The following is a 13,199-nucleotide window of genomic DNA, read 5'->3' as shown; positions in this document are numbered from 1 at the left end:
GCAAACAAGACTAGAGGGCAGGATTGAACTGAGCTTGATGGACCTTAAGGCAGTGACGGCACCTGCTGTCAGAATGTCATCAAAAGCACTCAGTGAGAATTCAAGGCGCAGTGAGATTTGAACTCAATGCCCGGTTTACAGATCAAGATCTTTGAAATGAAACTCTTTCTTTTTAGCTTTAGAATCAGAGGTGTCCCCATTATTGCCAAAATAACTGTTGCAAATCCCACCTACCACTTTTCTTTAACCTTGTAACCAGAGCCTTGTCCATTCCCTCTGCTTGTCTTTGGACTCACAGTAACATTTTTACATATTTTAAAATATTTACATTTTTATGAGATAAAGGAGGCCATTCAGTCCATCCTATTTATGCCAGCCCAGAACAATCTCATCAATCCAATCCCCCCCCAAAATAGTTTCCTGCAATATACTTTGATTCACATTCACAGCCAAGTTCTCCCATTGCCCTTCAACACTGAGGCAATTTGCAACAGCCATTTAACCCTCCAGTCTACTCACCCTTGGATGTGGGGAAGAAACTGGTGCATCCATGAGAATGTGTAAACGCAAAGGCCTGGATTAAACCTGGGTGACTGGAGCTGAGAAGCAGCTGCACCACTGTGCCAACTTTAACACACAGGCTCCAGTGGGACTGAGCTCAGGCTCCTCACTTTACAGATCCAGGGGCCTAACCCCCGAGCTATAAAGCCAAATCCTTTCTCTTTCAATATTCCCATTCCAGTGTGTTTCATCAAGGAAATATTCACTAAGACATTGGTGAAATGCACCAGGTAACAGAACAAGTTTAGAACAGGTAATAGAATATTCTTTCTGGTTTAAAGACTTAAAGGGTTGTTCCACAGATAAAGATAGGTGAACCAGATGAGAGAAGCTCCCCAGAGTTTGGGCCAGAAAACTTGATGGTCAGAATCACCACTGTAGACTGGGTATGCTGCCCTGCCAAGCAAACATCCAATCTGTGCTTGGATTCTTCAAGTGTAGAGGGAGCCACATTGCGACCACTGAACATGGTAGGTGTGAAGAAATGTAAGTGAATCACTGCCACATTAATTGTCTGTCCTACTCCCACATCTCAGTCTGTGGCCTCTTACTAAAGGCCCAAAAACAAGCTTGAGGAACAACAGCTCATCTTTCGCCATTTTGGATTCAATATTCAATTCAACAACAAATTCAACTCCTTCTTCCTGTATCAGAATAGGTCATTTCTGCTGGTTCAGTTTTTCTTCTTGTACTGCTGTATTCTGGCCTGCTGCACATGGTTCACAGCCTCGCTACACTGGACAACAAACATCTTGCTTCCTGAATACCTTTAGGTGTATCTTATTAATTTTGGGCTACTGATCATGAAAATCACCATGAAATTTCCCTATCATGCATCATTTTTAATAAACTTACATTTATTATTTCAATTCATAATTCAAGTCAATTAAAATGTTGCCTACAATGTAAGCTGGAAAGTTTCCTATCTTGTCCAGGCGTGCTTAAATGGTGCTGCTACTGCATGGCAGGAAGGTTTTAGTAATAATTATTGGGTTCAGGACTGTAAGGATGGAATTTGCTATCCCCAGGCACAAAAATTTCTATGAAGGATTTTGATATTTGAGACAGATGCTTCCCAGAATAACTGATGCCAAGATTAAGGAAAGCATTTTTGTTGGTCCACAAATCAAACAGGTCATCAATGGCAGGAAATTTGAAGAATTTCTAGTGGGACTGGAGAAAATTACATGGAAGGCAATCAAGGAAGTTGTTGAAATTTTTCTTGGATCTACAGAGCACCAAACTACATGCAGCTGGTTGGAAGCATGCTTCAAGCATATAAAACCATGAAGTGCAACATGTCACTAAAGATTCATTTTCTGCATTCCCATTTAGACTTCTTCCCTGCAAATCTTGGTGCTGCTAGTGACGAGCATGATGAAAGGTTTCACCAGGACATTGTGGCCGTGGAGAAAAGATACCAGGGCAACTGGAATCCATCAATGCTGGCGAATTATTGTTGGACACTGAATGCCTCAGACACTGAGTACAAATGAAAATCATTAACAAAATATTTTTAACTTAGTTGAACTATTGCAAAGCATCAGCACTATTATGCAATAAGACATATTATATTCAATAAAAGTTAATTTGTTGTTTTTCCAAATTCCTATGTGATACAAGTAGTCTGAAATTATATTTGTGTTCAGCTTCAAGCTGTCTATCATAAACAAAAAAATTCTGAGCAAGCAACACTTTTGAAAAAATTTGTTGTCCAGTGGCAGCACATTGCATGCACAAAGAATCTTAATACCCTTCATGTGGTTTTGTGGTTTCACCCTAGCAGAGATACTCCCTTCGTTTTACCCATTTCCAACTCTCTCCCCACCACACCTTTCCTGCGATTGAAAACTAAATTGTTTCCCACTTCTGATGAAGGATGTCAGACCTGGAACTTTAACTGGTTCTCTCCACAGAGATGCTGCCTAACTTGCTGAGTCTTTCTGCATGTTTTGGTATCCTTGCAAACCAGGTATTTCAAATCCTTTTTTATAGAAGGAAGAAACTGTTGGTTGTTATGACACCTGCCCAAAGCAGTTAAGTAATTTTGAATTGCTATCACTTGTTTTATTATTCAAATAAAACTTCCAATTTGAACACAACGCCAGAGGAATTGATAGCTTCCATGGAACAATAAATGCTGATAAGAATGTGTAACCTGATCTTTCTGGAACTGCATCTGTTGTATTATGCTGCTTACAGTTCTTTCTCTCCAACTCTCTCTCACTCTTTTCCTCTATCACTCTTTCCCTCCCTCTCCTCTTTCTCTCTCTCCCCCTCTCCTCACAATCTGTCTTCTCTTTTTTCCTCTCCTTTCTTTCTTTACTTCTGTTTTCTTCTCCCACTTTCTCTCAACAAGGCAACATCGTTCATTAAGGACCTCCAGCACCCGGGACATGTCCTCTTCTTATTGTGATCATCGAGAAGGAGGTACAGAAGCCTGAAGGCACATTCAGTGATTCAGGAACAGCTTCTTCTCTCTGCCATTCAATTTCTAAATGGACATTAAATCCATGAGCACTACCTCACTACTTTGTTTTGCGCTACTTATTTCACTTAGCTTTGTAATATTTATTTCTTACTGTAATTTATAGTTTTTATTATGTATTGCATTGTACTGTTGCTACAAAACAACAAATTTCATGACATATGCCAGTGATATTAATATTGATTCTGATTCTCCTTGTCACATTCTCTGGTTTCTTGGTGGGTCACAATATAAAATAATTTCCCTGCTACTCACGTGCCCGGAATGTGATTGTCCTTCATCTCGGTGGCGCTCTCGGAACTAATTTGATGCTGACAATTGTTATTTGCCATGCAATGGTGCTGCATGGGATCTTTGCCAGAGACTGAGCAGCTTTGATTGTATGGCATGGAAGAATGAATCTGGCCCTACAACTTAATCTCACCCTCCCGTCCATTAACTCCCCTTCACTTCCTTGTCACTTACCACTGTGATCTCCAGCAGCCAATTAGCCAATCTGCAAATCCTTGAGATGTGGAAAGAAAACCCACATGGACATATGGAAACGTGCAAAACCTGCACACGCAGCAGCAGGTCGTGATCAAACTCAGGGTCAGCGGCAGCTGCACTAACTGCTGCACCACTGTGTTGCCATGGGAACACAAGAGCTTTGCAACATTACAACCAGAAGCTGGGGTTACCAGCCCCAATTAAGTGCAGAATGCTTGGTAGATACATTGAAACCATTTCACTCTCATTGTGTTAATTCAGTAACAATTAGCTTTGAAAACTCTAGTTTTCTTGCACTTAATAAACCATGTGTTTCACTCTCATGAACGGTGAGGTGATGTTTGCTGACCACAATATCTACAAAGGCTTATCGTTTCCGTTCTCCTCAACTTAACTTTGTTAGGAGGATGCAACATCCAACAGACTCAGAGATGATCCACCACAGATTTCTGCTGTGTTGGTAGTTGACCAAAGTCCCAGGATAAGTTGGAAATCAAAAAAACTTCAATTGCTGAAATAGAAACAGAAAATTCCAAAGACCTGAAACGTTGGCTCCTGTTCCCTTTCCACAGATGCTGCCTGACCTGCTGATCATATCCTGCATTTTCCAGCTCAATCACAGCAGAACATTGCGAGTCATAGAGTCACAGGCATGGAACAGCCCCCCCCCCACATAACCCAGACCAACCATTAACTACCCAGTTGCTTTAATCCTACATCATTCTCACCAACTCCCCATGGACTCCACCTCTCATCTACACACCTGGAGTAACTTACAGTGACCAGTTAATTGACCAACCTGAATGAGTGCAAACCAGAGCATCCCATTTTCATGGGGAGAACATACAAACTCTACACGGCCAGCAGTGCAGGCCCTCATTGGAAATTTAGCCAAGTGCTGTCATAACAACAACCTCTCACTCAATGTCAGCACAACCAAGGAGCTGATTATTGACTTCAGAAGGAGGAAACTAGAGATCCATGAGCCAGTCCTCATCGGGGGATCAGAGGTGGAGAGGGACAGCAGCTTTAAATTCCTCAGTGTTACCATTTCAGAGGACCTGCCCTGAGCCCAGCACCTAAGTGCAATTACGAAGAAAGCACAGCAGTTCTTCTTCCTTCGGAGTCAGTAGAGATTCGGCATGACATCTAAAACTTTGACAAACTTTTATGGATGTGTATGGAGAGTATATTGACTGGCTGCCTGGTATGGAAACACCAATGCCCTTGAACAGACAATTCTACACAAAGTACTGGATTCAGCCCAGTACATCATGGTAAAGCCCTCCCAGCCGTTGAGCACATCTACATGAAATTCTGTCACAGGATCCATTGTCAGGGACTCCAACCACCCAGGACTGTCATAATGGTGGGCATTGGGAGCAGACCCAAAAGCAAGACACAGACACTGAACTACCAGGAACAGGACTAGGCATGAGAAGGAAGGAAGGGAAGTGAGGAAGAAAGGACACTGGACATGACAAAGGCCCCGGATGAGACAAGGATTCCAGGCCTGGGCTAGGACATGATGAGGATAGCAGAACCAGGACCTGGAACTGGGAACTAGGAGCCTGGGTTTGGACTCCGAGCCAGAGACTGGACAAGGACCCAGAACCTGGGTCTTGACTCAGGCTCAGACTCCAGAACCAGGCGAGGACAAGATGTGGCTACAGGACGAGGAGAGGCACAGGACTGGACGTGAGACTCCCAGACAGGACAAGGGAACCCCAGCACAGGACAAGAGAATCCCAGCACCAGGCTGGGCTAGGTACTCCTGGGCTGGGCAAGGCACATCGACAAGACAAGAACACAGAGCCCTGGTCGAGGGAGAACAGGAACGCAGAACAGAGTCGAGGGAGAGACAGGAATGTGGAACATCAAACCAACACCCCTCCTTGGGTACAGGACATAGGGCCGGGACCCATTACACAGAACGGTGAACACGACAAGACAGTTCCCAATGCTAGGTAGCAGCAAAACAGCTGGACCTACCTAGTGAAGGCATGGACACAGACGGGCGGGGCAGTGTGAGGCAAAGGAAAGGGATACAGACAGGAACAATCCAGCAGCCAGAGGCTGAATCCTGAAGCTATTTATGAAGCCAGCCCAAATGAGAATCAGCTGCCTCAACAGAAACTGGGAAAACCCGGAAAACCTGGAATAAGGAACATGGACTAAACTGTGAACCGGAAAGCGGATTTCACGGACCGGACCAGGACACGGGCATACTATCTTCTCACTGCTGCCATCAGGAAGAAGGTACACGACCCTCAGGACTCACACCGCCAGGTTCGGGAACATTTATTACCCCTCAGCCATCAGGCTCTTGAACCGAAGGGAATAACTTCACTCACTTGCCCTATCATTGAAATGTTCCCACAGCCAATAATCTCAGTTTAAGGACTCTTTAAATCATAATCTCATGTTCTCATTATTTATTGCTACTTATTTATATTTGCATTTGCACAGTTTGTTGTCTTCTGCACTCTGGTTGATCTTTCAATGGTTCTGTTATAGTTGCTATTCTACAGATTTGTTGAGTATGTCTGCAGGAAAATGAATCTCAGGGTTGTACATAGTGACATAGATGTACTTTGATCCTAAAATTTACTTTGAACTTTGAATGAAGATGGGTCGCTGGAGTTACAAGGTTGCAGCTCTACTAACTGTGTCACAGTTTTATTATTTCCTTAAAGTATTACAATATAAGACCATAAGATATAGGAGCAGAATTAGACCATTTGGCCCATCGAGTCTGCTCTACCATTTCATCATAGCTGATCCATTTTTCCTCTCAGCCCCAATCTTCATATCCCTCTCTCCATATCCCTCCATGCCCTGACTAATCAAGAATCTATCAAGCTCTGCCTTAAATATACAGAAAGACTTAGACTCCACAGCTGCCCGTGGCAAAGAATTCCACAGACTCATCAGTCTCTGGCTGAAGAAATTCCTCTTCATCTCCATTCTAAATGGACGTCCCTCTATTCTGATCTCTGGCCTTGGATTCTCCCACCATCCTCCCACATCCACTCTATCAAGGCCTTTCAACATTTGATAGGTTTCAATGAGATCCCCCTGCCCTCATTTTTCTGAATTCAAATGCTTCTCATATAGTGAGCCTTTCATTCCTGGAATTGTTCTCATTAACCTCCTCTGAACCCTCTCCAATGTCAGCACTTTCTTTCTTAGATAAGGGGCTCAAAACTGCTCACAATACTCCAAGTGAGGCCTCACCGGTGTCTTATAAAGTGTCAGCATTACATCCTTAATATAATAGAAGCTAGAATATGGAACAGCACAGCAACAGGCCTTTCAGCTCACTATGTTGTGCCAAATGAATTCAGCTAATGATACCTCATACTTTCTTTCTGCATATGGTCCTTACCTTCCATTCTCAGCACACTTGCTGAACTTATTGAATGCCTCTTCATATCTGCGTCCACCACCAACCCAGGAGCACACTTCAAAGTTCAAAGTAAGTTTTCTTATCAAAGTACATACAGTATAGGCCCCTGTAAATCATTTTCTGGTGGGCATACTCAATAAATCTATAAAATAGTAACTATAACAGAATCAATGAAAGACTGCTCAACTAGAGCGTTTAACCAAAGTGCAGAAGACAACAAACTGTACGAATACAAAAAGAAAGAAACAATAATAATAAATAAGTAAGAGTTAAATATTGAGAACATGAGATGAAGAGTCCTTAAAAGTGAGTCCATAGTTTGTGGGAACAGTTCAGTGATGGGGAAAGTGAAGTTATCCCCTTTGGTTCAAGAGCCTGATAGTCAAGCGGTTGTAATTGTTCCTGAACTTGGTGGTGTGAGTCCTGAGGCTGCTGTACCTTCTTCCTGATGGCAGCAGTGAGAAGAGAGCATGGCCTGGGTGGTGGGGGGGTTGTTGATGATGAATGCTGCTTTCCTGCGACAGCACTCTGTGTCGATGTGCTCAATGGTGGGGAGGGCTTTACCTGTGATGTACTGGGCCGTATCCACTACTTTTTGTAGGATTTTCCATTCAAGGGCATTGGTGTTTCCATACTGTGATGCAGCCAGTCAGTATACTCCCCACTACACATCTATAGAAAATACTCGCCACTTTTTGTGTAAAAAAATCTCCCCCCCACATCTCCTCATTAATCATTAATTATAATCATATTCATTAATATGCAAGTGACATAGGAGGCACCAGCCTGATTTATTTTTCCAGCAAAAGAGCACCCCCTTCTTACAATAAAATCAGAGAAAGGGAAGGAGCTGTAATAATATTAACCCTTCCTTGTCCCCAATTTGTCCAGAGATCCTCTGCAGTCAGTTGTTGCAATTTGAAGGTGTCACAAAACAACTCTGGAGTGAAGCTGCAGGCACATGTCAAAAGTTCTGATCAGAATCACTGACCATTGGATATCCAAGTGGCAAATGCAGAGATCCTGGACTTTTGCTGCAGATTGGTTGTCGTGAGAGTAGAGATCCCAGAGGAGCAAGTTTAATGTTCAATTTAATAATCTTTTAAATGTTAACTGTTAACTTTTTTCTTTTTTAAAATCATTGATTCATAGAAGAGTTTAATCACGGGAGTCCATTTGGCCCATCATGTCCTCTCTATTTCCATCCACTGACCCTTTCTCCATGGCACTGCACATTATTTTCTCTGCTGTATATTTATCCAGTCCTGTTTTGAAATCCACAATGGAACCTGCCTCCATCACATCTGCAGGAAATGCATTGCAGATTCTGTGCAAAGAGAACTTCCTGATGTCACCCCTCATTCTTTTCCCCTTTATTTTCTACCTATAACCTCCAGTCTTCAACCTCCATCAACTGAACACCTTCCCAACTATCCCCTTTGCCCCTCACGTTGCAGAGAGCAATACTGCACTTAAGTACGTCCTTCTGCCCAAATGGTCCGTGCTGCCTAAATGCACATCCAAGCCAACCAGCTCCCTTCTCTGAAAAAAAACCCAATTCCAATCTTTCTACTCTGTCCTGGTAACTGTGGCCCGTCATAAGAACATAAGAAATAGGAGCAAGAGTAGGCCATCTAGCCCATTGAGCCTGCCCCGCCATTCAATAAGATCATGGCTGATCTGTCCGTAAACTCAGCTCCGTCTACCTGCCTTTTCCCTGTAACCCTTAATTCCCCTACTATGTAAAAACCTATCTAACTGTTTCTTAAATATATTTAGTGAGGAAGCCTCAACTGCTTCCCTGGGCAGAGAATTCCACAGATTCACCACTCTCTGGGAAAAACAGTTTCTCCTCATCTCCATCCTAAATCTACTACCCAGAATCTTGAGGCAATGTCCCCTAGTTCTAGTCTCACCTACCAATGCAAACAACTTTCCTACTTCTAGCTTATCTATCCCTTTCAAAATTTTGTATGTTTCTATAAGATCCCATCTCATTCTTCTGAACTCCAGGGAGTACATTCCCAGGTGACTCAATCTCTCCTTATAGTCTAACCCCTTCGTCCCTGGAATCAACCTGGTGAAACTCCTCTGCACTGCCTCCAAAGCCAGTATATCCTTCCTCAAGTAAGGAGACCAGATCTGCACACAGTACTCCAGGTGTGGCCTCGCCAGTACCCTGTATAGTTGCAGCATGACCTCCCTGCTCTTGAATTCAATCCCTCTGGCAATGAAGGCCAACACTCCGTTTGCCTTCTTAATAACCTGTTGTACCTACAAGCCAACTTTTTGCGATTCATGAACAAGCACCACTCCCAAGTCCCTCTGCACAACAGCATGCTGCAATCTTTCAACATTTAAATAATAATCTGCTCTTCTATTATTCCTTCCAAAGTGGATGATCTCATATTTACCAACATTGTATTCCATCTGCTAGACCTTGGCCCACTCACTTAGCCTATCTATATCCCTCTGCAGACTCTCCACATCCTCTGTACAATTTGCTTTTCCACTCAGTTTAGTGTCATCAGCAAATTTTGCTATGCTACACTCAGTCCCCTCTTCCAAATCATCAATGTAAATGGTAAACAGCTGCGGGCCCAGCACTGACTCCTGCAGCACCCCACTCACCACTGACTGCCAACCGGAGAAACACCCACTTATACCAACTCTCTGCCTACTTTTGGTTAACCAATCCAGTATCCATGCCAATACACTTCCTCCGTCTCCATGTATCCATATCTTATTTATAAGTCTCTTGTGCGGCACCTTATCGAACGCCTTCTGGAAATCCAAGTATACGACATGCACCTGTTCCCCTCTATCCACTGCACTCATTATGTCCTCAAAGAACTCCAGTAAGTTTGTCAAACAGAACCTGCCCTTTCTGAATCCAGGAAGCATTCCCATACATCTCCTCTGAGACCCTCTAATGCTCTATATTTCTCCCTGCCCCATAATGAGGAGAGCAGAACTAAACTCAATAATCCAGCTGAGACCTCGCTGGTTTGTGCACTCATACCTTCATGGCCATTTTAGAACAATAAGCAAGTGTCGGCAGACGCGGTAAGGAGGGTAGATAGGATTGTGAGTTGGGACTGCATTTAGATAAGCAGTAGAACAGGCTGGCGGCGCCGAGTGGCCACTCCTGTTTCTGATGCGTGTTTCCGAATGAAGGAGTGAGAGGGTCACCTTATGCCAGAAACAGACTTTGCACATCACCTCTACTGACCAAGGCGAACGAGAGAGAAGGTCAGATTTCAAGCGAAAGCCTGAACTTCCAACGCAGGGTCTGAATGTGTCCAAGCGTTCTGTGCCAGTCAAACAAAGGGTTGGTGGGTGAGGGGCTCCTCCCGAAGTGCAGCCGCTTGAGCGTAACCGGGGAGGCAGCGAAGTGTTCCCCGGTCAACCTGCAGTGATCGGGAACACGGAGAGGGTCGCGCCTTCCTGCAATCTAGAGATTTTGCAAATTCCCAAAGTGCCCGGGAAACACTGCTTATTAATTATTATTATTATTATTATTTCTTTTTGTATTTGCACATTTTTGCTGACTTTTGAACATTGTCTGTTTGTCCGTTCCGTTGGGCGCGGTCTTTCGTTGAATCTATTGTGGGTTTTTTGTATTTATTGAGTATGCAGGCAAGAAAATGAATCTCAGGATTGTATATAATGAAATGTACGTACTTTGATAATAAATTTACTTTAAACTTTGAAATGTCCAAAGAGAAACGGGATTCATTTAAAGCGCGGTGGTTCGACAGTTAAGGCGTTTTCTACTTAGGGATCTGTCTGTGCATTTTGTTCCGCACACCCCCTCCTCTCTCGGCAGAGAAGTGGGTGGGCCGTTTTCTGGGTGGGGAGAGTACTGAGTGCAGTGAGCGCCAGGACATTGACACAAGGCATACAGCCGATTGCACCGAAGTGTCAACAGTTACACCGGAGCCGTACCCCGCCTCCGGCGATATTCCCGGCAGCTGCAGAAGCGAAGCGGGTGCTCCGGGGCCGCTCTGGTACAATGAACACTAATATATCACAATATAAGAACAGTTGAACATTCCCAACGTATCAGCCTGGGATCCAGGCAGCGTTGGGTTTCGGAAGTTTGTGTCTGTTTGTCTTGTGCTCTGGGCGAGTCCCCTCCCTCTCAGCTCCCGATGGTTGGCTCCCGGAATCCTTTATAAAGCGTGCATGGTACTCGGTTGATGGACAATTCCTGGATGTGGGAGGAAGGCGTGCCAGACTGAATGAGCAGAGTGTGTTGAGACCGAAACAACACGAAAAAAAATTCCCGCGAGCGCACTCGAACGGAGGAACCGTCCGGCCCAAGACCCGGGACACCTCGATTCCTTCTTCCTTCTGCAAGGGCACGGACTCAACCCGCGATGCAGGTCTCCAGTTCGCACTGTTAGCAGCCTGAAGACCACCCCCCGCACGTTGCTCTACTCTCCTCTTCACGCCCTGTAAAGACGGGTTCTTGTCTTGCAAACAAAGAAATGAATTCTACTTTTTTCAATCAGACTGTTGTAGAGACAGGATTGTACTCTGCCAAGGAACATGGTCTGGGTACGGTTCTTGGATGTTGTAACCAAAGCGCAGTGACTACTGACGGCTCCCTCAACCTCAATCAAGAGGAGCAAAAACTCTTTATTATGAGAGTGGTGCAGATCGCTGTACTCTGCGTGCTCTCATTGACTGTCATTTTCGGCATTTTCTTTCTAGGTTGCAACTTAATGATCAAATCCGAGAGCATGATCAACTTCCTGGTGAAAGACCGCCGACCCTCCAAGGATGTAGAAGCTGTGATAGTTGGCTTGTATTAGGAGGAGCCCCGCTTCACCTTTTTTTAATGATCAGTGAGCTGGTGCTGATTGTACACTGTCCGCGGAGCACCTCCCCTGAGGCAGGGAGAGGGACCCGGGGCGGTGAGGTGGTACGGTTAAAGCACGGATCGGTGGGTTTAAACAAAGAGGGAAACGGAAAAGAGTAAAATGGTTGCACGTGGTATAAAAATCACATTTTCTTAAATAGAGTTTCTGGGGAATTGTTGGAATTTGCAGATGGATGTTTTATGCCCTTGCTGAGCACGAGAGCATTATTTTGCATGCAGAACCGGGTAATAATTAAAATTTGCATGAAAATATCACATGTATAAAGGATCGGAATGCGATACCGGAGATGGAGCGAGAGGAAAGCGCAAATCTTACAGTTGGGGTCTAGAAACGAATATTGCATGTGAAGGTATCTGCCAATCATTCTTAAAATGTAACATGTAATGTATAGGAACTGACTCCGAACTGCGAACTAAAGAAAAAATTTTAGAACATTTTGTAATATATTTTCTTGAGGGCCAGTTTTTAATCGCATGTTTTGTTTCCGCGAGTCCGGTCGGTGCCTGTTTAATTCCCTCCTCTCTGTTTTTCTGTCTGGGCTGGTTCGTTGGAATTAATTGTAGCATGGTGTCTATCGTTTCCTTAAAGAGCTCTTGGACTCCACTCAATGTGACTCCGTTACACTGTACGACTTTTGAAGATCATTGTTTTTAACACTGTAATGCAAAATATAATTGATAAAAATATTCCAGACACATCTTCAATGAGTGGTTTGATATTATTAATAATTCATTCTCGAATGGTAGCTCTCTAAATTCGGTTATACCGATACATTAAAATAAATTGTGTTTGGTTAAAAGGATTAAACTGATTAAATATAGCTGCAGTTAACCAGGTTTTTGACACTGCGACCAGAACAAACACTGGGCAAAGTTTGTAAAAGTTGAGATGCTGGAAATTTAATACAGAAGCCGAAAATGTTGGAAACACTCGGCACGTCAGGCAGCATCTGTGGAAGGACAGATAACAGTTCAAGTCGATGATGAACGTTAACCATATTTCTTCCCACAGCTGCCGCCCGACCTGCTGAGTTATCATAACAGGTAAATTTACAAGCCACTGTTATCCAATAAGGAGACTTGGTAGCTTCGTTAAGTAAGTTAAAATTAGGGTGGTTTGGTTGCATATATCACATAACGTTATTTTTTAACACACATCTGCTCTGGTTCATATAATTTTTAAAGTCTGTGCTTCAGGAAGGCACCTCGCTGTGTAAGACGGATGCATCAACCTCTGAGGAGCTGTCGTTGGGAGACGGTGTGCGGGGTGTTGGCGAGTGTTCGCAGTCGCCGGTACTGGATTCCCAAGACAACCCAGGGTTAAAAGTCAAGAGTTCATCACTCGAGATAATGTAGATGCAAAT

General features: G+C 43.8%; 1 protein-coding gene across 1 annotated transcript; it reads left to right on the top strand.

Moving 5' to 3' along the window:
- Positions 1-10,851: 10,851 nt before the first annotated feature.
- Positions 10,852-12,540, top strand: LOC140741556 (reprimo-like protein). The gene has a single exon (XM_073071854.1). The coding sequence runs from the start codon at positions 11,441-11,443 to the stop codon at positions 11,765-11,767; it is 327 nt and encodes a 108-aa protein (XP_072927955.1). The 5' UTR covers positions 10,852-11,440; the 3' UTR covers positions 11,768-12,540.
- Positions 12,541-13,199: the final 659 nt, after the last annotated feature.

This window comes from Hemitrygon akajei, chromosome 18 (assembly GCF_048418815.1).
Source record: "Hemitrygon akajei chromosome 18, sHemAka1.3, whole genome shotgun sequence".
NCBI lineage: Eukaryota > Metazoa > Chordata > Chondrichthyes > Myliobatiformes > Dasyatidae > Hemitrygon > Hemitrygon akajei.
This window is presented reverse-complemented; position numbering and strand designations above follow the sequence as displayed.

What these genes read in the sequence shown, in the direction of transcription:
- LOC140741556 (XM_073071854.1), top strand. Translation starts at nt 11,441, where the DNA reads ATGAATTCTACTTTTTTCAATCAGACTGTTGTAGAGACAGGATTGTAC.